Source organism: Poecile atricapillus, chromosome 2 (assembly GCF_030490865.1).
Source record: "Poecile atricapillus isolate bPoeAtr1 chromosome 2, bPoeAtr1.hap1, whole genome shotgun sequence".
In the NCBI taxonomy this organism is placed as follows: domain Eukaryota; kingdom Metazoa; phylum Chordata; class Aves; order Passeriformes; family Paridae; genus Poecile; species Poecile atricapillus.
Genome location: NC_081250.1, coordinates 69545233 through 69565445, shown reverse-complemented (window position 1 = coordinate 69565445; position 20213 = coordinate 69545233). Strand labels below are relative to the sequence as shown.

The 20213-nt window shown below is 44.2% G+C and overlaps 2 protein-coding genes across 10 annotated transcripts; both read left to right on the top strand.

Moving 5' to 3' along the window:
• Positions 1 to 450: 450 nt before the first annotated feature.
• On the top strand, positions 451 to 9188 carry LOC131575176 (serpin B6-like). Of its 6 annotated transcripts, none has more exons than XM_058830234.1 (9): positions 476 to 609; positions 1423 to 1653; positions 2016 to 2125; positions 2351 to 2528; positions 3539 to 3676; positions 4323 to 4440; positions 4676 to 4818; positions 6387 to 6554; positions 7907 to 9188. In XM_058830234.1, exons 4-9 carry the CDS (start codon positions 2361 to 2363, stop codon positions 8303 to 8305), a joined length of 1134 nt encoding a protein of 377 aa, XP_058686217.1. In that variant the 5' UTR covers positions 476 to 609; positions 1423 to 1653; positions 2016 to 2125; positions 2351 to 2360; the 3' UTR covers positions 8306 to 9188. The 6 variants fall into 6 exon arrangements, with proteins under 6 accessions (XP_058686219.1, XP_058686216.1, XP_058686217.1 ...); XM_058830231.1 differs by having other exon boundaries at positions 2001 to 2125; XM_058830232.1 differs by having other exon boundaries at positions 1423 to 1672; positions 2001 to 2125.
• A 173-nt stretch (positions 9189 to 9361) lies between these two features.
• Positions 9362 to 20130, top strand: LOC131575174 (serpin B6-like). 4 transcript variants are annotated; one of them, XM_058830225.1, is made up of 9 exons: positions 9362 to 9541; positions 10354 to 10584; positions 10932 to 11056; positions 11439 to 11616; positions 13073 to 13210; positions 13831 to 13948; positions 14176 to 14318; positions 17310 to 17477; positions 18838 to 20130. In XM_058830225.1, the coding sequence occupies exons 4-9, from the start codon at positions 11449 to 11451 to the stop codon at positions 19237 to 19239; spliced, it is 1137 nt and encodes a 378-aa protein (XP_058686208.1). In that variant the 5' UTR covers positions 9362 to 9541; positions 10354 to 10584; positions 10932 to 11056; positions 11439 to 11448; the 3' UTR covers positions 19240 to 20130. The 4 variants fall into 4 exon arrangements, with proteins under 4 accessions (XP_058686208.1, XP_058686211.1, XP_058686210.1 ...); XM_058830228.1 differs by lacking the exon at positions 10354 to 10584 and having other exon boundaries at positions 9384 to 9405; XM_058830227.1 differs by lacking the exon at positions 9362 to 9541 and having other exon boundaries at positions 10566 to 10584; positions 10947 to 11056.
• The last annotated feature ends 83 nt before the right edge of the window (positions 20131 to 20213 follow it).

Genomic DNA, 20213 nt, shown 5'->3' with positions numbered 1-20213 from the left:
TTTCTTCACTGTCACCTGGTTCTGGTCCTTTAACAAAGAATGTAACATAATGGTGCATGGTGCCTATGCAATATTTGAATGACAAAGCCTTGACTTTAGTTTTTGTTTTTTCAGTATTGTTATATATTTATCCTATCACTATTTTCTTAGGCAGCAGAGTTTACCTATCTAACACCAAAGCCAGAGCTGCAACTGCTTTCCTTACTTTGGGTTGTGCTTCGTGGGTCCTGTTCCTGGAATAATAAAAGAAGTGCAAGCGCTGCATGGGTGTTTTTCGCCTTTTTCAATCCTAGATTGCATTTGTCAGGCTGTGGCAGGAGGAGGAGGCTTGTGGCAGAGCCCGGCGGGGTTGGGTGTGGCCGGCCACAAGTGTGTCCGGGCGGGGGCTGCTCGGGGCGGGAGGGGGCGGGGCAGCCTCCGCCTGTCCCCGCCCGCGGGGCATCCCCGGGACTGGGGCGGTGTCGGGAAGCAAGGTGGAAATCTTTCCTCAGCTCCGGGAGCCGCAGAGCTTCTCGGGCAGCGTGGGCTGCGGGCCCTAAAGGGGTTTGGGTGCAGGGCTTGCACGGGTGGTGTAAGGAGAGGAGAGGGAAGGCGCGCCCCGGGCTGTTGGTTTATGTTGTAGTTGATAGCTTGGAAAGTATTTTTTCCCATCTTTTAGTTGTGATTTCCCCCCCCCCCCACCCCCCCCCCCCACCCCAGCTTCTCTTTCTCCTGATTGTTGACCTGGCGTCAAGTTACCATGGTTACTGAAGTTTCTCTCCCCAGCTCCACGGCGAGAGGCCGGATAGAGTAAAGAGAAGACCGTGCTGGCATTTCCAGCTGCTTGAAGTTTCTTTAGCCCAGGAAAGCACGGGGTTGGGAGAAGAGAGACCCTTCTTTCCAACACGGAAGTTTGTAACTTTGTTTTTCCCGTCCCAGAATGCCTCTGAGCTATGGAAGCTGAGAGGGCATGCTTACCTTCCCTTTCTTTCCCCCCTGTGTTGCCAGGAAACCAAGCCCCCCCCTCTCTCCCCCTCTGTGGAGAATACTCCTACACCTCCGTGGGCATTTGAAAAAGTTGGTGTCTGTTATTTCTTGTCTTGGTGTGTGTAACCTTGATTTGTAGAAAGTTTGTAAGATGTACTAAGAAAAATAATTGGTTCTCTCTCTGATGTTCCCTCCCTCCCTCCGAGAAACGCTGTTAAAAGAAACCCCGCAGACCCCAAATCCTTTGTCTCTCGTCCTTTGGATTCCCCTTCACAGAAATAAACTGTGGAATGCAAACCAGAGAGAGAGTCCCCCCCTGATTTCTTTACTCTCTCTATAGACTTGGATTCTTGAAGAAAATCAGTGAACCCCACAAACATATGCTGGCTCGAAACTTGAGTGAAGAGAAACCTCATCACTGAGCTAGCCGGGCCACACTCGAGAAGATCGAGTCAGGTTTAGATGTTGGGTCGGGAGGTGCCGGTGTTTTCTTTAGCGTAGATCTTGATAAGAGAACATGCAAAGCTGCCGTGCCGCTTGTGTCTCTTCCGGACAGAGCTGACAGTGCTATTCGGAATTTCTGTGGGCGGTCCGTGCATGAAATGCGTAAATTCTGATGCAGACTCCTCCTCTCCTTGCATTTGGACCTCCAAGGAAGCAGGAAACCTGACGGTTCTGCTTTCAGAGGTGCGGGGAAAGCTGCTGTGTGAGTGACATGTGTGGAGTGTGCAGGGTCCGTGATTCTGAAGAAATTTGATGTGGGTTTGCCAGGACAAATCCTTCCACCTTCCTATTATATAATGGGAAGATTTATTTTTTATTTAACATAATGCCATTAGCATGGTGTAATAAATAAGTTTGTTAGGGATGTGGGCAAGAAACATCCTATTATGTAGTAACTGATACGTGATTGGTATGGTTTGGGTTATCAATTTGTTTGGAGTTCTTGTTGAGTGTTCTTTCGGTTTGGTTGGGGATTTCTTTTTTGATTTTTTGGTATGAGAATGTTGCAGTGACAATGAAATTCTTGTTAGTCTTCTTGTTTTTAGGCCAGGTCATTCTGCCAGCTTCTCCCAGCCTGCCTGGCCGGTTTAAAACGCACTGTGCACACGTAGAAGCAAGCTGCAGGTACCACTGAAGGTCTATAGACTTAGAGAAGGTAAGAGTTGGTAATTCTGCTGTTCTCTAGGTGTCTAATCTTGGCTCTGGTTACCCTAAAAAGGGAAATGATTTTCTGTGTGAAGTCAAGAGAAACTTCTTTCAGTGAGCTGATAATTTTCCAGCCTTTGCTGCCTAGTTGACCCTGGGGAGTTTAAAAGGGAGAAACAGCTGTTTGGTAGCCAAGTAAATTTGATCCATTCTCATTCTGTGTTTTATGTCCCAGGCTCGGAAGCATGGAAGGCCTCTGTGCAGCCAACACGACTTTTGCAGTGGACCTGTTAAGGATGCTGTGTGAGAAGAAAAGTGGGCAGAATGTGTTCTTTTCGCCCTTTAGTATTTCTTCTGCTTTGTCTATGGTTTTGCTGGGTTCAAAAGGTAGCACAGAAGCCCAAATAAGCAAGGTAGGTCAAAATAAACTTGGTGGTTTGCATTGGATGGGAGCATATGAGGAAGAGTCTGTGACATGGATTTGTGCTCAACTGTGATTGTCACTGTGGTGTGGGAGAGCAGAGCTCTTTGTCTGGTGTGTGTGTGTGTCAAGAGAACCCATTTTCTTTGTTTTTGTAGTGTGAGCTTTGTTCAGTATGAAATGCAGAGGTTCTTGGTTTTGTTGTGTGGGGTTTTTGTAGTTTTTGAGACCTATCTTCTTTAATATATAATTAGGAGGTTTGTGGAATTTTTTTATTGATCAGTGGTGGCTACATCAATTATTTTCCTTTCCTTCCTTGCTTGGGCTTAATATCATACAATACATGCTCTGCAAATGAAGCCAGGGAGATAAAAATGTCTTTAAAAGCCCACTGTCTACATTTCCAGCTGGTAATAGCAACATGATTTATTCCTTTTTCAAATTTTGCTCTGGTAGTAGATATCTCTTGGCATATGTTTTATGTGGGAAGTGAGAATATTAAATGCAGAGCCAGTCCCTGTGATTCGGATGTTTTCTTCCTTTGTGATGTGGGAGTGGTGTATAAACTCCAGTTTTGTTTCCATGTACTTTATAGATGTTTCTCCAAAAGTTCTGTTGTTGTCATAGTTGGAGATAGTGAAAATGCATCTGGACACAGTCTGAGCAACCAGCTGTTGGTGTCCCAGCTTGGACAGGGCTTTGTCCCCACAGGTCCTTTCCCCCCTGAGCTATTCTGTGATCCTGTAGTGCTTGGCTTGAGGGAAGGAAATCAGGACTGCTGAGTCTGCTGCTCCCTAATTTATGACTTGTGCAACATCTTGTTGGGTACATTGGATATGCCTTGCATGAAAATCTCCAGGTGGAAGGTGTGGTGAAAAAAATGTTTTGATTTCAAGTGACAGTATTTAAGTTAAGAGTAATTTTACTATAAAAGCCATCTTGCTGAAGCTAGTGTGTTTAGAGAAGGTTGGAGCGCTGCTGTGGATGTTGGTCTTTGTGCAGGTGCTTTCTCTGAGCAGCGTCAAGGATGCTCATAATGGGTATCAATTCCTTCTGTCCAAAATTAATGATCCCAACACCAAGTACATCCTGAGAACTGCGAACCGGCTGTACGGAGAAAAGACCTTGGAGTTTCTTCCAGTAAGTAGCCATTAAATTTATTATGAGTCTTAGTATTAATGCACTTGCAACCTGTTTTCTCTGGAGGTCAAAGGCAGGCTTTGGGGCTTGCCTTCCAAATCTTCTGTGTTGAGAGCTAGGAGTGCAATTGATTCTGACAAAGCCTGGTGGTGTCTGAGCTTGGTGGAGAATCTCTTTGAAATAATTTGTGTTCTGAGTGGACAAGTGATGCCAAGCAGGGTGAAATCCATCAGTTTGTACATCAGTTTGATGATTCTGTGATCCATTAATATGTTTGGCTGTGGGATGAATGGTTGATACACCTCTAAGAAAAAGTATTATAGAGAAACGTACAAAATCATGTGTTATGTCCCAGAAGCAGGAAATAAAACCAAGAAAAATCCCCCACATCACTGTCAATGAAGTGTAGAAATTTGGAGTAGAATGCATAACCCAGAAAAATGATACTGTTTCCTAGTTCAAAGAAGTGGTATAAATCCTGGTAAGAACTTGTCAGCCAGAAGTCAATCCTCAGCCAGAACTTTCATGGCTCTGTATGAAGCAGGTGAAGGAAAGCAGGCAGATTTCCTTGGAGAATGTAAGGATCACCTGTGTCTGAATGAGAGTAAATCTCTTGCTGAAAATCTGTTGTGAATGTGCCTGTTAGTCTTTTATAGAGTCAAGTCAGAAATCCTACCATGCTGGCCTGGAGCAGATGGACTTCCAGCATGCTTGGGAGGATTCCAGGAGGCAAATCAATGGCTGGGTAGAGGAAAGGACTGAAGGTGAGTGCTTTGCCACATGCCCAGTTGTGTTTAATGGCAGCCATGGTTTGGGTAAACACCTGCTTCAGGTTGTAGAATTGTGAATTGAAAGAACTGAAATGCTGAGGTTTTGCTTGTCTGGTACATAATTGTCTTCTCTCTTGTGTATTAAATGCAGGTTAGGTACTATCTTGGCTAATAATTAGATCCATATCAAGGTATTAAGTAATGAGTTTTTTTCCCTTATATCATAAAGGTAAAATTCAGAACCTGTTGGCAGAGGGGATTCTGAATTCTCTGACCAGACTTGTGTTGGTGAATGCCATCTATTTCAAAGGCAACTGGGAAGAGCAATTCAACAAACAGAGTACCAGAGAAAGGCAATTCCGAATTAATAAGGTATGATGTGCTAAAATGCTGACCATGCAGTGTTAGGTGGATGTTGTCTGAAATGACCACCTTTAAGAAGAAATTAAATCTTTCAAGCAGGGTTCCCTTGGGTAGGCTGTATGTGATCACTGATGCTCTCTCCCTTTCATATGAGCACCCTCTTTGCTGAGTTTCTCTGAACTTTCACATAATTCCTAGAACCTATGCTATAGCACAAAGACAGGTGTGAAAGCTTGTGAACTCAAGTCTTCTTCAGTCAGAGCTTTCCTGCTGCATTCCTGCCCCTGAGCCGATGCAAAAGAAATGGCAAACAAATTTCCTTCCAAGACTTGTTTTCAGAAGTTGATCAGTGCTCTTGAGGAAGACTTGGCCCTTGGCATGGGCAGGCCATGGCTGCTCCTCAGGATCCCCTGCAGCTCTGGGTTGGTCTCCAGGTGTCCTGAGCAAGAACTGGAAATGTGCCTTCCTTAACTGCCTGGCTTTTGAAGCAACCATTGTGGAAGGTTGAAGCCCTCATGCCTGTCTTGAAACTGTCCCTCCCCCTCAGTGGTGAAATAAATCCAAGAATGCTTTTATGTGCTACTAGCACTTTTAAACAAGGATGTGTTACTGCTCACCCCCTACTCTCTACAAGAGCACTTTAGAGACTGCTGGCGTAGCTTGGTTCCTGACTCCTTGTCTTCAATGAACAATTGGAAATCTGACGTGTAAACCGAGTCCTTAAGCTAACTATTTTATGTCCTGTTCACTTACAAATAGTTACTTTGACATCCCATGAACATTTCCAACGTCCTGTGAAATTATTCCTGTGACTCTTGACTTCTTATGACTCACTGGATGATCTTCTACGGCTGTGTGTCTTTTCTTTTGCTTTTGCTTTTTAGGTCTCATTGCTGCTGCAGAATAATTTCTGATGTATTCTCTGGGCATTATTCATATGGCATTATTTTAATAACAAAAAGCTACTTATGTGACAGTCTCACAAAGGGAAGGGAGAAAGCAAGGAAACTGAGAAGAAGGAAAATAATGATGTAAACAATAGTAGCTGATACTCCATGTGGAAATGGAATAAGATAGCATAGAAGGAAAATGAGAATAAAATTTCTCCCTTTCTTACTATCCTTATTACTTTTAAGAATTCAAATTAATACTCAAATTTTCTTGGTAGTTCTAGGATATATATTTTAAAATATTTTCAGTCTTTGTTATAGCACTTAGAATCACATGGACTAAAAATACATATATTGATATGACGTGTTCATTTATAGGGAAGAACATTGTCCATGCTTACTAATGGATCACTTTAGTGTTTGTCACTAGTTCTTAAGTGAACAAAAGGATAAGGATACGTATTTGCCTTAAAGGAATCTTCTCAGACATTTCTACATTAGTAATTAAAAACTGAATCTTAGGATTTTTAGTTATGTACGAAGGCCAGCATGATGTCTGAGCTCTTTGGTGTGTGATCAGTTGTCTTTTTCAAATCATTAAGGGCCCTGAGTAAATGGCCACTTGCTGCATATTTTGAGGCCAGCAAAGAAGCTCAACACTAACTGTTGACATCTCTGGATTTCTAGAATGAGACCAAACCTGTGCAGATGATGTTCAAGGAGGCACGTTTTAACATGACCTACATTGGGGACTTCCAGACCAAAATCCTTGAGCTCCCATATGTGGGTAATGAACTGAGCATGATCATCCTGCTCCCTGATTCAATCCAGGATGGATCCACAGGCTTGGAAAGAGTAAGTAGTTGAGCTGAGTGCAAAGACAGCCTGAATCCTTGCAGGGAAGAGAGTCTGAATTTTCCCCCCCCCACCTATGTCAGTGCTGCTCAGACTTGTGGAGGCAGGTGAGCCTACCAAGGCTTTCCCTTGGAGGAATGTGCACTGAGGGAGCTGTGATAAGCTTATCTCAACCCTCTCCTGGAGACATACCCCTCCATCCTCTCCTCATGGTGAGCTATCCCACCATACTTTGGTGACTATGCTGATCCTTTGTAGCCCATTGGTTTTTCGCCCCTGGAACCACCCTGGCTTTCCCCCATAAAAGTCCCAGCTTCTGCCCAGTTCAGAAGGGAGCTGCTGTCCCTTGCCACCCTTCACAGAGCTGCTGGACAATACAAGCTGTCTCTGTGCAATCACCACACAACTCTTCTGTCTCTCTACCTCTGAGTTGGCCTGGGATAATCTAGTAAGCAGACCTGAAATCACTTGCAGCCACAGGCTGCCCCTTGCTGAGGTTACCCAGTGGCCAGGGATCACCAGAGACTCCCTGAAGGCTGTCTCTTGTGGGACTGCTATCGCTGGGAAAGTCATGGCATCCCAGGTCAGACCACTGGACCTGGCCTGGCCATCAGGCTGTGTGCTGCTCCTGTAGCCAGAGGCTCTGGAAGAAGAGCTGGTGCTGCTTGGGAGCAGAGGTCAGCTGTGGTTGTGGTGAAGGCAGAGTATGGTGATGATGGAATGTGGAGAGAGGGATTTTTGGTGGGTTCTTTGCAAGTCCGGTAGCTTGTCCTGTAGATCTCCTGTGCTGAGCAGCTGGCAGGTGGAGTGTGGCTTACAAGAAAGGGGAGGATGTCTTTTGTGGTGAGGGTAGGTTACAAGTTTGGGCTCTTTGGCACTCTGGACAAGGAGTTTATTGATAAAGCTTTCTAAGACTGATGGCAAAGGGTGTTTGTGAGCACACTGTTTCCATGATGCTGCTGACTGACTTGAGGGATGAACATTTGGTAAAGAAATAGAAGAATTTGGTTTGGTTTCTTTGGGTCCTTGTTAGCTTATTCTTCTACATTTTCTTTCCCATAAGTAAAAATTAAAAAGCCCAAACAATTTAACATAAAACAGAAGTAAACTTGAAATGGAGGGGATTGATCCCTATTATAGCTACCAAAAAAAAAAAATTTGGTAAAGATCTTGGCAGGAGCAGTGAGGCAAGTGAGAGGTATAACTTGCAGTTTTGGCGTGAGGCACACTAAGAAGGTTAAAAAAGCTGCATCTTATGCACTGTGTAAACAAACCCCATAGTCAGTTATTTTGCTTGTATAATACTGACCCAATTCTCATTGTAATTAAGTAAATTTGGATTTTTTCTTCAGCTGGAAAGAGAGCTCACATATGAGAAGTTAATAGATTGGATCAATCCAGAAATGATGGACTCTACAAAGGTGCGGGTGTCTTTACCCAGATTTAAACTGGAAGAAGATTATGATCTGAAACCCCTTCTGAGGAGCATGGGAATGCTGGATGCATTTGATTCAGGGAAGGCAGACTTTTCAGGAATTTCATCTGGCGACCAGCTGGTGCTCTCTGAAGTGGTTCACAAGTCCTTTGTGGAAGTCAATGAAGAAGGCACTGAAGCAGCTGCTGCAACAGCAGTGATGAAGCGCCGTGGAACGACAGTTCCGGTATTCACTGCAGATCATCCCTTCCTCTTCTTCATCCGGCACAACAAAACTTGCAGCATTTTGTTTTGTGGTAGATTTTGCTGTCCCTAAGGTGGAGGTGTCTTGGCAGCATTGCATTTATTGTGCCATGACACAATAAATTTACGTTTCCCTGGAACAAGATGACTCCTTTTGCACTAATTGTTTCTTTCAGCTGTGCCTGAACCCTCTTCTGTGGCCTTGGTCTTGGGCTTGGCAGGAGTAACAGAGCTGCTTAGACAAGCACAGCACCTGCCATGTCCAACCCCTCCTGTGCCTGGCTGCAGAGGTCTCCAGGTTCTTGCTGACACAAGAACCATCCCACTTGCTCTGTGGGCGCTTCTTCTGTGCTTGACCTTGCCTTGGGTGTCCAGCGGGCAGAGTCAGGTGGTGACAGCCCATGGGAGAGAAGAAGCTCCTCTTGCTTGTGACAAGGCTGGAGCACATTTTTAGTTGCCCTCCCCTTTTACCTTCCAGTCTCATCCCTTTAGTGCCTTGATCCATTGCCTGGAGCTGAAGGGAGTGTTTGGCAGCCTGTTCCAGGTATTGCTGAGTATCCTGCCTAGATGTGTGTGTTTGGCTAATAACTGGAGAAGCCCTTTGGCAAGAATGGGAATGAAAGTATGCTTTTGTAGCCGATGTCCCTGAGAGGTTTCTGCAGGGCAAGTATCGTTGTTTCATCAGCCCAGGACACCAGGATTTCTTCACTGTCACCTGGTTCTGGTCCTTTAACAAAGAATGTAACATAATGGTGCATGGTGCCTATGCAATATTTGAATGACAAAGCCTTGACTTTAGTTTTTGTTTTTTCAGTATTGTTATATATTTATCCTATCACTATTTTCTTAGGCAGCAGAGTTTACCTATCTAACACCAAAGCCAGAGCTGCAACTGCTTTCCTTACTTTGGGTTGTGCTTCGTGGGTCCTGTTCCTGGAATAATAAAAGAAGTGCAAGCGCTGCATGGGTGTTTTTCGCCTTTTTCAATCCTAGATTGCATTTGTCAGGCTGTGGCAGGAGGAGGAGGCTTGTGGCAGAGCCCGGCGGGGTTGGGTGTGGCCGGCCACAAGTGTGTCCGGGCGGGGGCTGCTCGGGGCGGGAGGGGGCGGGGCAGCCTCCGCCTGTCCCCGCCCGCGGGGCATCCCCGGGACTGGGGCGGTGTCGGGAAGCAAGGTGGAAATCTTTCCTCAGCTCCGGGAGCCGCAGAGCTTCTCGGGCAGCGTGGGCTGCGGGCCCTAAAGGGGTTTGGGTGCAGGGCTTGCACGGGTGGTGTAAGGAGAGGAGAGGGAAGGCGCGCCCCGGGCTGTTGGTTTATGTTGTAGTTGATAGCTTGGAAAGTATTTTTTCCCATCTTTTAGTTGTGATTTCCCCCCCCCCCACCCCCCCCCCCCACCCCAGCTTCTCTTTCTCCTGATTGTTGACCTGGCGTCAAGTTACCATGGTTACTGAAGTTTCTCTCCCCAGCTCCACGGCGAGAGGCCGGATAGAGTAAAGAGAAGACCGTGCTGGCATTTCCAGCTGCTTGAAGTTTCTTTAGCCCAGGAAAGCACGGGGTTGGGAGAAGAGAGACCCTTCTTTCCAACACGGAAGTTTGTAACTTTGTTTTTCCCGTCCCAGAATGCCTCTGAGCTATGGAAGCTGAGAGGGCATGCTTACCTTCCCTTTCTTTCCCCCCTGTGTTGCCAGGAAACCAAGCCCCCCCCTCTCTCCCCCTCTGTGGAGAATACTCCTACACCTCCGTGGGCATTTGAAAAAGTTGGTGTCTGTTATTTCTTGTCTTGGTGTGTGTAACCTTGATTTGTAGAAAGTTTGTAAGATGTACTGAGAAAAATAATTGGTTCTCTCTCTGATGTTCCCTCCCTCCCTCCGAGAAACGCTGTTAAAAGAAACCCCGCAGACCCCAAATCCTTTGTCTCTCGTCCTTTGGATTCCCCTTCACAGAAATAAACTGTGGAATGCAAACCAGAGAGAGAGTCCCCCCCTGATTTCTTTACTCTCTCTATAGACTTGGATTCTTGAAGAAAATCAGTGAACCCCACAAACATATGCTGGCTCGAAACTTGAGTGAAGAGAAACCTCATCACTGAGCTAGCCGGGCCACACTCGAGAAGATCGAGTCAGGTTTAGATGTTGGGTCGGGAGGTGCCGGTGTTTTCTTTAGCGTAGATCTTGATAAGAGAACATGCAAAGCTGCCGTGCCGCTTGTGTCTCTTCCGGACAGAGCTGACAGTGCTATTCGGAATTTCTGTGGGCGGTCCGTGCATGAAATGCGTAAATTCTGATGCAGACTCCTCCTCTCCTTGCACTTGGACCTCCAAGGAAGCAGGAAACCTGACGGTTCTGCTTTCAGAGGTGCGGGGAAAGCTGCTGTGTGAGTGACATGTGTGGAGTGTGCAGGGTCCGTGATTCTTAAGAAATTTCATGTGGGTTTGCCAGGACAAATCCTTCCACCTTCCTATTATATAATGGGAAGATTTATTTTTTATTTAACATAATGCCATTAGCATGGTGTAATAAATAAGTTTGTTAGGGATGTGGGCAAGAAACATCCTATTATGTAGTAACTGATACGTGATTGGTATGGTTTGGGTTATCAATTTGTTTGGAGTTCTTGTTGAGTGTTCTTTCGGTTTGGTTGGGGATTACTTTTTTGATTTTTTGGTATGAGAATGTTGCAGTGACAATGAAATTCTTGTTAGTCTTCTTGTTTTTAGGCCAGGTCATTCTGCCAGCTTCTCCCAGCCTGCCTGGCCGGTTTAAAACGCACTGTGCACACGTAGAAGCAAGCTGCAGGTACCACTGAAGGTCTATAGACTTAGAGAAGGTAAGAGTTGGTAATTCTGCTGTTCTCTAGGTGTCTAATCTTGGCTCTGGTTACCCTAAAAAGGGAAATGATTTTCTGTGTGAAGTCAAGAGAAACTTCTTTCAGGAAGTTGTGAACAAAATGCTGCTGTGCCTGATCACCTCAAAAGATGTCACACTGTGTCAGTGTGGGATTGAAATCCAGGAGCAGTCTCTAATTGGCTGCACTAATTGCAATGTGTAGTATGGGATCTCAAGTGCTTGTGGCACCAGATCAGTCTGCAGTGAGCTGATAATTTTCCAGCCTTTGCTGCCTAGTTGACCCTGGGGAGTGGAAAGGGAGAAACAGCTGTTTGGTAGCCAAGTAAATTTGATCCATTCTCATTCTGTGTTTTATGTCCCAGGCTCGGAAGCATGGAAGGCCTCTGTGCAGCCAACACGACTTTTGCAGTGGACCTGTTAAGGATGCTGTGTGAGAAGAAAAGTGGGCAGAATGTGTTCTTTTCGCCCTTTAGTATTTCTTCTGCTTTGTCTATGGTTTTGCTGGGTTCAAAAGGTAGCACAGAAGCCCAAATAAGCAAGGTAGGTCAAAATAAACTTGGTGGTTTGCAACTGATGGGAGCATATGAGGAAGAGATGTGTCTTAGAGCCTGTGACATGGACTTGTGCTCAACCGTGATTGTGACTGTGGTGTGGGAGGGCGGAGCTCTTTGTCTGGTGTGTGTGTGTGTTATAAATCCATATTGTGATATTGGCTTTCGCAAGTATTAAGATGAATTTTATATGTTAAATGCTTTTTGGCTATGTATGTACTTTGTCTCTTGCTAACAAGTTTTAAGTTTAAAGGAATTTTGTGGTACAAAGCAAGGAAACCCCAGAGGGCAAAGACAGTGGGGCCCAAGCTGTTATCAGCGGAAGGACAATGGAGACCAGGCTGTCACGGGTGGCAGGATGAGGGGCCCAGACTGTTATCAGCACTGACCGCTTGCAAAGAAAGGAAATCAAATTCAAATAAAATGATGATCAGCAAAAATAAAAACCATATGAAGCATGCTCTGAAGAGGCGGGTTCAGGGCGTAACCATGCAAAATGCTTCTTAGAAAAGTTTGAATATGCATTAAACCCTCACAGCAGGAGGGGATAAAAAAAAATGTTCCAAAGATATCAGGTGTGTTCCTGTCAACGTGCCAGGGGCACCCAGCCATTTCAACCCTTTGTTTTATTTTGTCTTTTAATTGTCTTTTTGCTTATATTAATTTTTTTTTATAATTTATTAAGTAAAGTGAATCTCGTTTTTTACATGTGTAAAGAGAAACCTTTTTTTTTTTTTTTTTAGTGTGAGCTTTGTTCAGTATGAAATGCAGAAGTTCCTGGGTTTAGTTTGTGGGTGTTTTTTTTGTGGTTTTTGTGATTTATTTTCTTTAACATGTAATTAGGAGGTTCGTGAAATATTTTTATTGATCAGTTGGTGGCTACATCAATTATTTTCCTTTCCTTCCTTGCTTGGGCTTAATATCATACAATACATGTTCTGCAAATGAAGCCAGGGAGATAAAAATGTCTTTAAAAGCCCACTGTCTACATTTCTAACTGGTAATAGCAACATGATTTATTGCTTTATCAAATTTTGCTCTGGTAGTAGATATCTCTTGGCATATATTTTATGTGGGAAGTGAGAATATTAAATCAGAACCAGTCCCTATGATTCGGATGTTTTCTTCCTTTGTGATGTGGGAGTGGAGTATAAACTCCAGTTTTGTTTCCATGTACTTTATAGAAGTTTCTCAAAAAGTTCTGTTGTTTTCATAGTTGGAGAGAGTGAAAATGCATCTGGGCACAGTCTGAGTTACCAGCTGTAGGTGTCCCAGCTTGGGCAGGGCTTTGTAGCAGATTGTCCCCACAGGTCCCTTCCCTTCTGAGCAGAGCTGTTCTGTGATCCTGTAGTGCTTGGCTTGAGGGAAGGAAAATCAGGACTGGTGGGTATGATACTCCTGAATTTATGACTTGTACAAGCTCTGAGGATGTTGTCTTTGTGCAGGTGCTTTCTCTGAGCAGCACCCAAGATGCTCACAATGGGTATCAATCCCTTCTCTCTGAAATTAATGATCCGAACACCAAATATATCCTCAGAACTGCGAACCGTCTCTATGGAGAAAAGACCTTGGAGTTTCTCCCAGTAAGTAGCCATGATAGTTGTGGCATTTCCTAGTATAATGCACTTGCTACCTGTTTCCTCTGGAGGTCAAAGGCAGGCTTTGGGGTTTGCCTTCTAACCTTTCTGGGCTGGGAGCCAGGAGTGCAGTTGATTGTGACAGAGCCTGGTGTCTGAACTTGGTAGAGAATTTCCTTTTAAATAACTCGTGACCTGAATATGCCAAGGCAGGGTAAAATCCATCAGTCTGCACACTTGAGGATTCTGTGATCCATTCATATATTTGGCTGTGGGGTGAATGGTTGATATCTCTTTTAGCAAAAGTCTGATGAAAAAACTTATAAAATAATATGTTACATCCTTGAAGCGTAAAATAAAAACAAGAAAAAAAAATAGCCATATCATTTTCAATGAGTTTATGCAGAAATTTGTAGTGGAATGCATAAGACATTTGATTTAATAATAATGCCTAGTTCAAAGAAGTGGTATAAATCCTAGTAAGAACTTGTCAGCCAGGACTTTCATGGCTCTGTATGAAGCAGGTGAAGGAAAGCAGGCAGATTTCCTTGAAGAATGTAAGAATCACCTGTGGCTGAATGAGAGTAAATCTCTCGCTGAAAATCTGTTGTGAATGTGCCTGTTAGTCTTTTATAGAGTCAAGTCAGAAATCCTACCATGCTGGCCTGGAGCAGATGGACTTCCAGCATGCTTGGGAGGATTCCAGGAGGCAAATCAATGGCTGGGTAGAGGAAAGGACTGAAGGTGAGTGCTTTGCCACGTGCCCAGTTGTGTTTAATGGCAGCCATGATTTGGGTAAACACCTGCTTCAGGATGTAGGGTTAAGAATTGAAATGCTGAGGTTTTGCTGTGTCTGGTACATAATTGTCTTCTCTCTTGTGTATTAAATGCAGGTTAGGTACTATCTTGGCTAATAATTAGATCCATATCAAGGTATTAAGTAATGTGTTTTTTTCCCTTATATCATAAAGGTAAAATTCAGAACCTGTTGGCAGAGGGGATTCTGAATTCTCTGACCAGACTTGTGTTGGTGAATGCCATCTATTTCAAAGGCACCTGGGAAGAGCAGTTCAAAAAACAGAGTACCACAGAATGGGAATTCCAAATTAATAAGGTATGATGTGCTAAAATGCTGACCATGCAGTGTTAGGTGGATGTTGTCTGAAATGACCACCTTTAAGAAGAAATTAAATCTTTCAAGCAGGGTTCCCTTGGGTAGCCTGTATGAGATTCCTTATGCCCCCTCCCTTTCATATGAGCACCCTCTTTGCTGAGTTTCTCTGAACTTTCACATAATTCCTAGAACCTTTCCTATAGCACAAAGACAGGTGTGAAAGCTTGTGAACTCAAGTCTTCTTCAGTCAGAGCTTTCCTGCTGCATTTCTGCCCCTGAACCAAAGCAGAAGAAATGGCAAACAAATTTCCTTTCAAGACTTATTTTCAGAAGTTGATCAGTGCTCTTGAGGAAGACTTGGCCCCTGGCATGGGCAGGCCATGGCTGCCCCTCGGGATCCCCTGCAGCTCTGGGTTGGTCTCCAGGTGTCCTGAGCAAGAACTGGTCATGTGCCTTCCTTAACTGCCTGGCTTTTAAAGCAACCATGGTGGAAGGTTGAAGCCCTCATGCTTGTCTTGAAACTGTCCCTCCCCCTCAGTGGTGAAATAAATCCAAGAATGCTTTTATGTGCTACTAGCACTTTTAAACAAGGATGTGTTACTGCTCACCCCCTACTCTCTATAAGAGCACTTTAGAGACTGCTGGAGTAGCTTGGTTCCTGACACCTTGTCTTCAATGAACAATTGGAAATCTGACGTGTAAACTGAGTCCTTAAGCTAACTATTTTATGTCCTGTTCACTTACAAATAGTTACTTTGACATCCCATGAACCTTTCCAATGTCCTGTGAAATTATTCCTGTGACTCTTGCACTTCTTATGACTCACTGGATGATGTTCTATGGCTGTGTGTCTTTTCTGTCCTTTTTAGGTATCATTGCTGCTGCAGAATAATTTCTGACGTATTCTCTCTGGGCATTATTCATATGGCATTATTTTAATAACAAAAAGCTACTTATGTGACAGTCTCACAAAGGGAAGGGAGAAAGCAATGAAACTGAGAAGAAGGCAAATAATGATGTAAACAATAGTAGCTGATACTCCATGTGGAAATGGAATAAGATAGCATAGAAGGAAAATGAGAATAAAATTTCTCCCTTTCTTACTATCCTTATTACTTTTAAGAATTCAAATTAATACTCAAATTTTCTTGGTAGTTCTAGGATATATATTTTAAAATATTTTCAGTCTTTATTTCAGCACTTAGAACCACATGGACTAAAAATACATATATTGATATGACGTGTTCATTTATAGGGAAGAACATTGTCCATGCTTACTAATGGATCACTTTAGTGTTTGTCACTAGTTCTTAAGTGAACAAAAGGATAAGGATACGTATTTGCCTTAAAGGAATCTTCTCAGATATTTCTACGTTAGTAATTTGTCATAAAGTTCCTTTACCTTTAAGAAAGTTAAATTTGCTGGGGTCTCCTGGGAGTCTTTTCTCTTGACCAATTATCGGTCATTGCTGAGAATTGACAGCAGTTTTAGCCATTGAAAAGTAGAATCAACTTGTGAACCCCACCTTGAAGTGTACACCCAGAAGTCTGTGGTGCTTCTTTGTTTCCGGGTTGTGAAGAGTGGCGGAGCTCCGGCTGGCCTCCCGTTCTCTGCCCAGGCCATGCGGCCTGGGTGGGGAGCCGGGCTGGGCCTGCCGTTCTCCCGGCCGGGAGATGGGGACCGGCGGGGGCTTGCCCCGGGCTGAGCCGGGCCAGGCCGGTTCCTGGCTTAGCTGCAGGTTTTGCTGTAATAGAATTTACTAGGAAACTGCCGAGTAAAGAAGAAAAGCTCTGGACCTGCGGCAGGCTGATACAGCAACTACACTGCAGAGCAGCCATGAAGAATCTTCTATCAAAGACAGCTTCAGCTGCTGCTCCGGCAGAAATCACAGAACCATCTACAAAGCCTGGGCAAGATTTTAACTCTTTCTTATCCAGATGAAACTTGCAGATTAATCTTTACATCCAGAGAGAGAAAAGGAAAGTAATCAACATGAAAAGAGACTTTATAAACTACTAGTGGCAAGAAAGAAAAGAGACTTCAAGAAAGGTAGAGAATTAAGGAGATGCTTTAATTAAGCTGAAATATCTTTCTGTTAAAACTATGGAAATGGACAATGAAGTCTTGAGAAAAACCCCTTTAATTCATAATAGAGTATGGAGAGGAATAAGGTGTTCAAAGTGTAAATTTAAGTAATAAGTGAAGTAATTGTGGTATAGTGAAGTGCTGAGAAATTTGAAGCCTTGAGAGGCAATGAGAAAAACTGTTTCTTAGTGAAGCTCACAGAAGCAGATGAAGAATACTTTTTTGCCTTTGACTAACTTATCCTTAAAAATGCTATCTTCAAACTCATGACCCATAACACATTTTCAGAGTGATGTGGAATGGGAGGGGTGGGCTTTAATAACAGTAGCTCTGAGCAGCTGATATCAGAGAAACGAGAAACTATAACAAAAATAGTTTTCTTGTGACAAACTCCATAAATTAACAGAAAGGAACTTCTGTTTCTCTACAGAAACTGAGGAAAAGACTATGGAAAGAATTAGAACTGTTTAAACCATCAAAATTATACAGTTTTTGTCTCTGTTGTCATGTAAACAAAAGAATAGTGAGCAGTGAGAAATGAAAAGGTTTTTCTAAAAGTTTATTCTGGTGTTCTTATTCTTGTAGTTTGTCAATAAACTCTTCCTTATTCCTTTTAAGTTTTATGCCTGGTTTGCTCTTATTTTAATCCATATCTCACAGCAAGAAATAAATAATTCCTTTTTTCCCCTTTTTGTTAATTACTAGTTTAAACCACGACATAATTAAAAACTGAATCTTAGGATTTTTAGTTATGTACGAAGGCCAGCATGGTGTCTGTGCTCTTTGGTGCGTGATCAGTTGTCTTTTTCAAATCATTAAGGGCCCTGAGTAAATGGCCACCTGCTGCATATTTTGAGGCCAGCAAAGAATCTCAACACTAACTGTTGGCATCTCTGGATTTCTAGAATGAGACCAAACCTGTGCAGATGATGTTCAAGACGGCACGTTTTAACATGACCTACATTGGGGACTTCCAGACCAAAATCCTTGAGCTCCCGTATGTGGGTAATGAACTGAGCATGATCATCCTGCTCCCTGATTCAATCCAGGATGGATCCACAGGCTTGGAAAGAGTAAGTAGTTGAGCTGAGTGCAAAGACAGCCTGAATCCTTGCAGGGAAGAGAGTCTGAATTTCCCCCCCCCCCCACCTATGTCAGTGCTGCTCAGACTTGTGGAGGCAGGTGAGCCTACCAAGGCTTTCCCTTGGAGGAATGTGCACTGAGGGAGCTGTGATAAGCTTATCTCAACCCTCTCCTGGAGACATACCCCTCCATCCTCTCCTCATGGTGAGCTATCCCACCATACTTTGGTGACTATGCTGATCCTTTGTAGCCCATTGGTTTTTCGCCCCTGGAACCACCCTGGCTTTCCCCCATAAAAGTCCCAGCTTCTGCCCAGTTCAGAAGGGAGCTGCTGTCCCTTGCCACCCTTCACAGAGCTGCTGGACAATACAAGCTGTCTCTGTGCAATCACCACACAACTCTTCTGTCTCTCTACCTCTGAGTTGGCCTGGGATAATCTAGTAAGCAGACCTGAAATCACTTGCAGCCACAGGCTGCCCCTTGCTGAGGTTACCCAGTGGCCAGGGATCACCAGAGACCCCCTGAAGGCTGTCTCTTGTGGGACTGCTCTCGCTGGGAAAGTCATGGCATCCTGGGTAGGACCACTGGATCTGGCCTGGCCACCACACAGGCTGTGTGCTGCTCCTGTAGCCAGAGGTTCTGGAAGAAGAGCTGGTGCTGCTTGGGAGCAGAGGTCAGCTGTGGTTGTGGTGAAGGCAGAGTATGGTGATGATGGAATGTGGAGAGAGGGATTTTTGGTGGGTTCTTTGCAAGTCCGGTAGCTTGTCCTGTAGATCTCCTGTGCTGAGCAGCTGGCAGGTGGAGTATGGCTTACAAGAAAGGGGAGGATGTCTTTTGTGGTGAGGGTAGGTTACAAGTTTGGGCTCTTTGGCACTCTGGACAAGGAGTTTATTGATAAAGCTTTCTAAGACTGATGGCAAAGGGTGTTTGTGAGCACACTGTTTCCATGATGCTGCTGACTGACCTGAAGGATGAACATTTGGTAAAGAAACAGAAGAATTTGGTTTGGTTTCTTTGGGTCCTTGTTAGCTTATTCTTCTACATTTTCTTTCCCATAAGTAAAAATTAAAAAGCCCAAACAATTTAACATAAAACAGAAGTAAACTTGATATGGAGGGGATTGATCCCTATTATAGCTACCAAAAAAAAATAAATTTGGTAAAGATCTTGGCAGGAGCAGTATTCTCAAGTGAGAGGTATAACTTGTAGTTTTGGTGTGAGGCACACTAAGAAGGTTAAAAAAGCTGCATCTTATGCACTGTGTAAACAAACCCCATAGTCAGTTATTTTGCTTGTATAACACTGACCCAGTTCTCATTATAATTAAGTAAATTTGGATTTTTTCTTCAGCTGGAAAGAGAGCTCACATATGAGAAGTTAATAGATTGGATCAATCCAGAAATGATGGACTCTACAAAGGTGCGGGTGTCTTTACCCAGATTTAAACTGGAAGAAAATTATGATCTGAAACCCCTTCTGAGGAGCATGGGAATGCTGGATGCATTTGATTCAGGGAAGGCAGACTTTTCAGGAATTTCATCTGGCGACCAGCTGGTGCTCTCTGAAGTGGTTCACAAGTCCTTTGTGGAAGTCAATGAAGAAGGCACTGAAGCAGCTGCTGCCACAGCTCTAGTGATGAATCGCTGTGCAATGAGAGTTCCGGAATTCACTGCAGATCATCCTTTCCTCTTCTTCATCCGGCACAACAAAACTTGCAGCATTTTGTTTTGTGGTAGATTTTGCTGTCCCTAAGGAGGAGGTGTCTTGGCAGCATTGCATTTATTGTTCCATGACACAATAAATTTACATTTCCCTGGAACAAGACGACTCCTTTTGCACTAATTGTCTCTTTCAGCTGTGCCTGAACCCTCTTCTGTGGCCTTGGTCTTGGGCTTGGCAGGAATAACAGAGCTGCTTAGACAAGCACAGCACCTGCCATGTCCAACCCCTCCTGTGCCTGGCTGCAGAGGTCTCCAGGTTCTTGCTGACACAAGAACCATCCCACTTGCTCTGTGGGCGCTTCTTCTGTGCTTGACCTTGCCTTGGGTGTCCAGCGGGCAGAGTCAGGTGGTGACAGCCCATGGGGGAGAAGAAGCTCCTCTTGCTTGTGACAAGGCTGGAGCACATTTTTAGTTGCCCTCCCCTTTTACCTTCCAGTCTCATCCCTTTAGTGCCTTGATCCATTGCCTGGAGCTGAAGGGAGTGTTTGGCAGCCTGTTCCAGGTATTGCTGAGTATCCTGCCTAGATGTGTGTGTTTGGCTAATAACTGGAGAAGCCCTTTGGCAAGAATGGGAATGAAAGTATGCTTTTGTAGCCGATGTCCCTGAGAGGTTTCTGCAGGGCAAGTATCGTTGTTTCATCAGCCCAGGACACCAGGATTTCTTCACTGTCACCTGGTTCTGGTCCTTTAACAAAGAATGTAACATAATGGTGCATGGTGCCTATGCAATATTTGAATGACAAAGCCTTGACTTTAGTTTTTGTTTTTTCGGTATTGTTACATATTTATCCTATCACTATTTTCTTAGGCAGCAGAGTTTACCTATCTAACACCAAAGCCAGAGCTGCAACTGCTTTCCTTACTTTGGGTTGTGCTTTGTGAGTCCTGTTCCTGGAATAATAAAAGAAGTGCAAGCGCTGCATGGGTGTTTTTCGCCTTTTTCAATCCTAGATTGCATTTGTCAGGCTGTGGCAGGAGGAGGAGGCTTGTGGCAGAGCCCGGCGG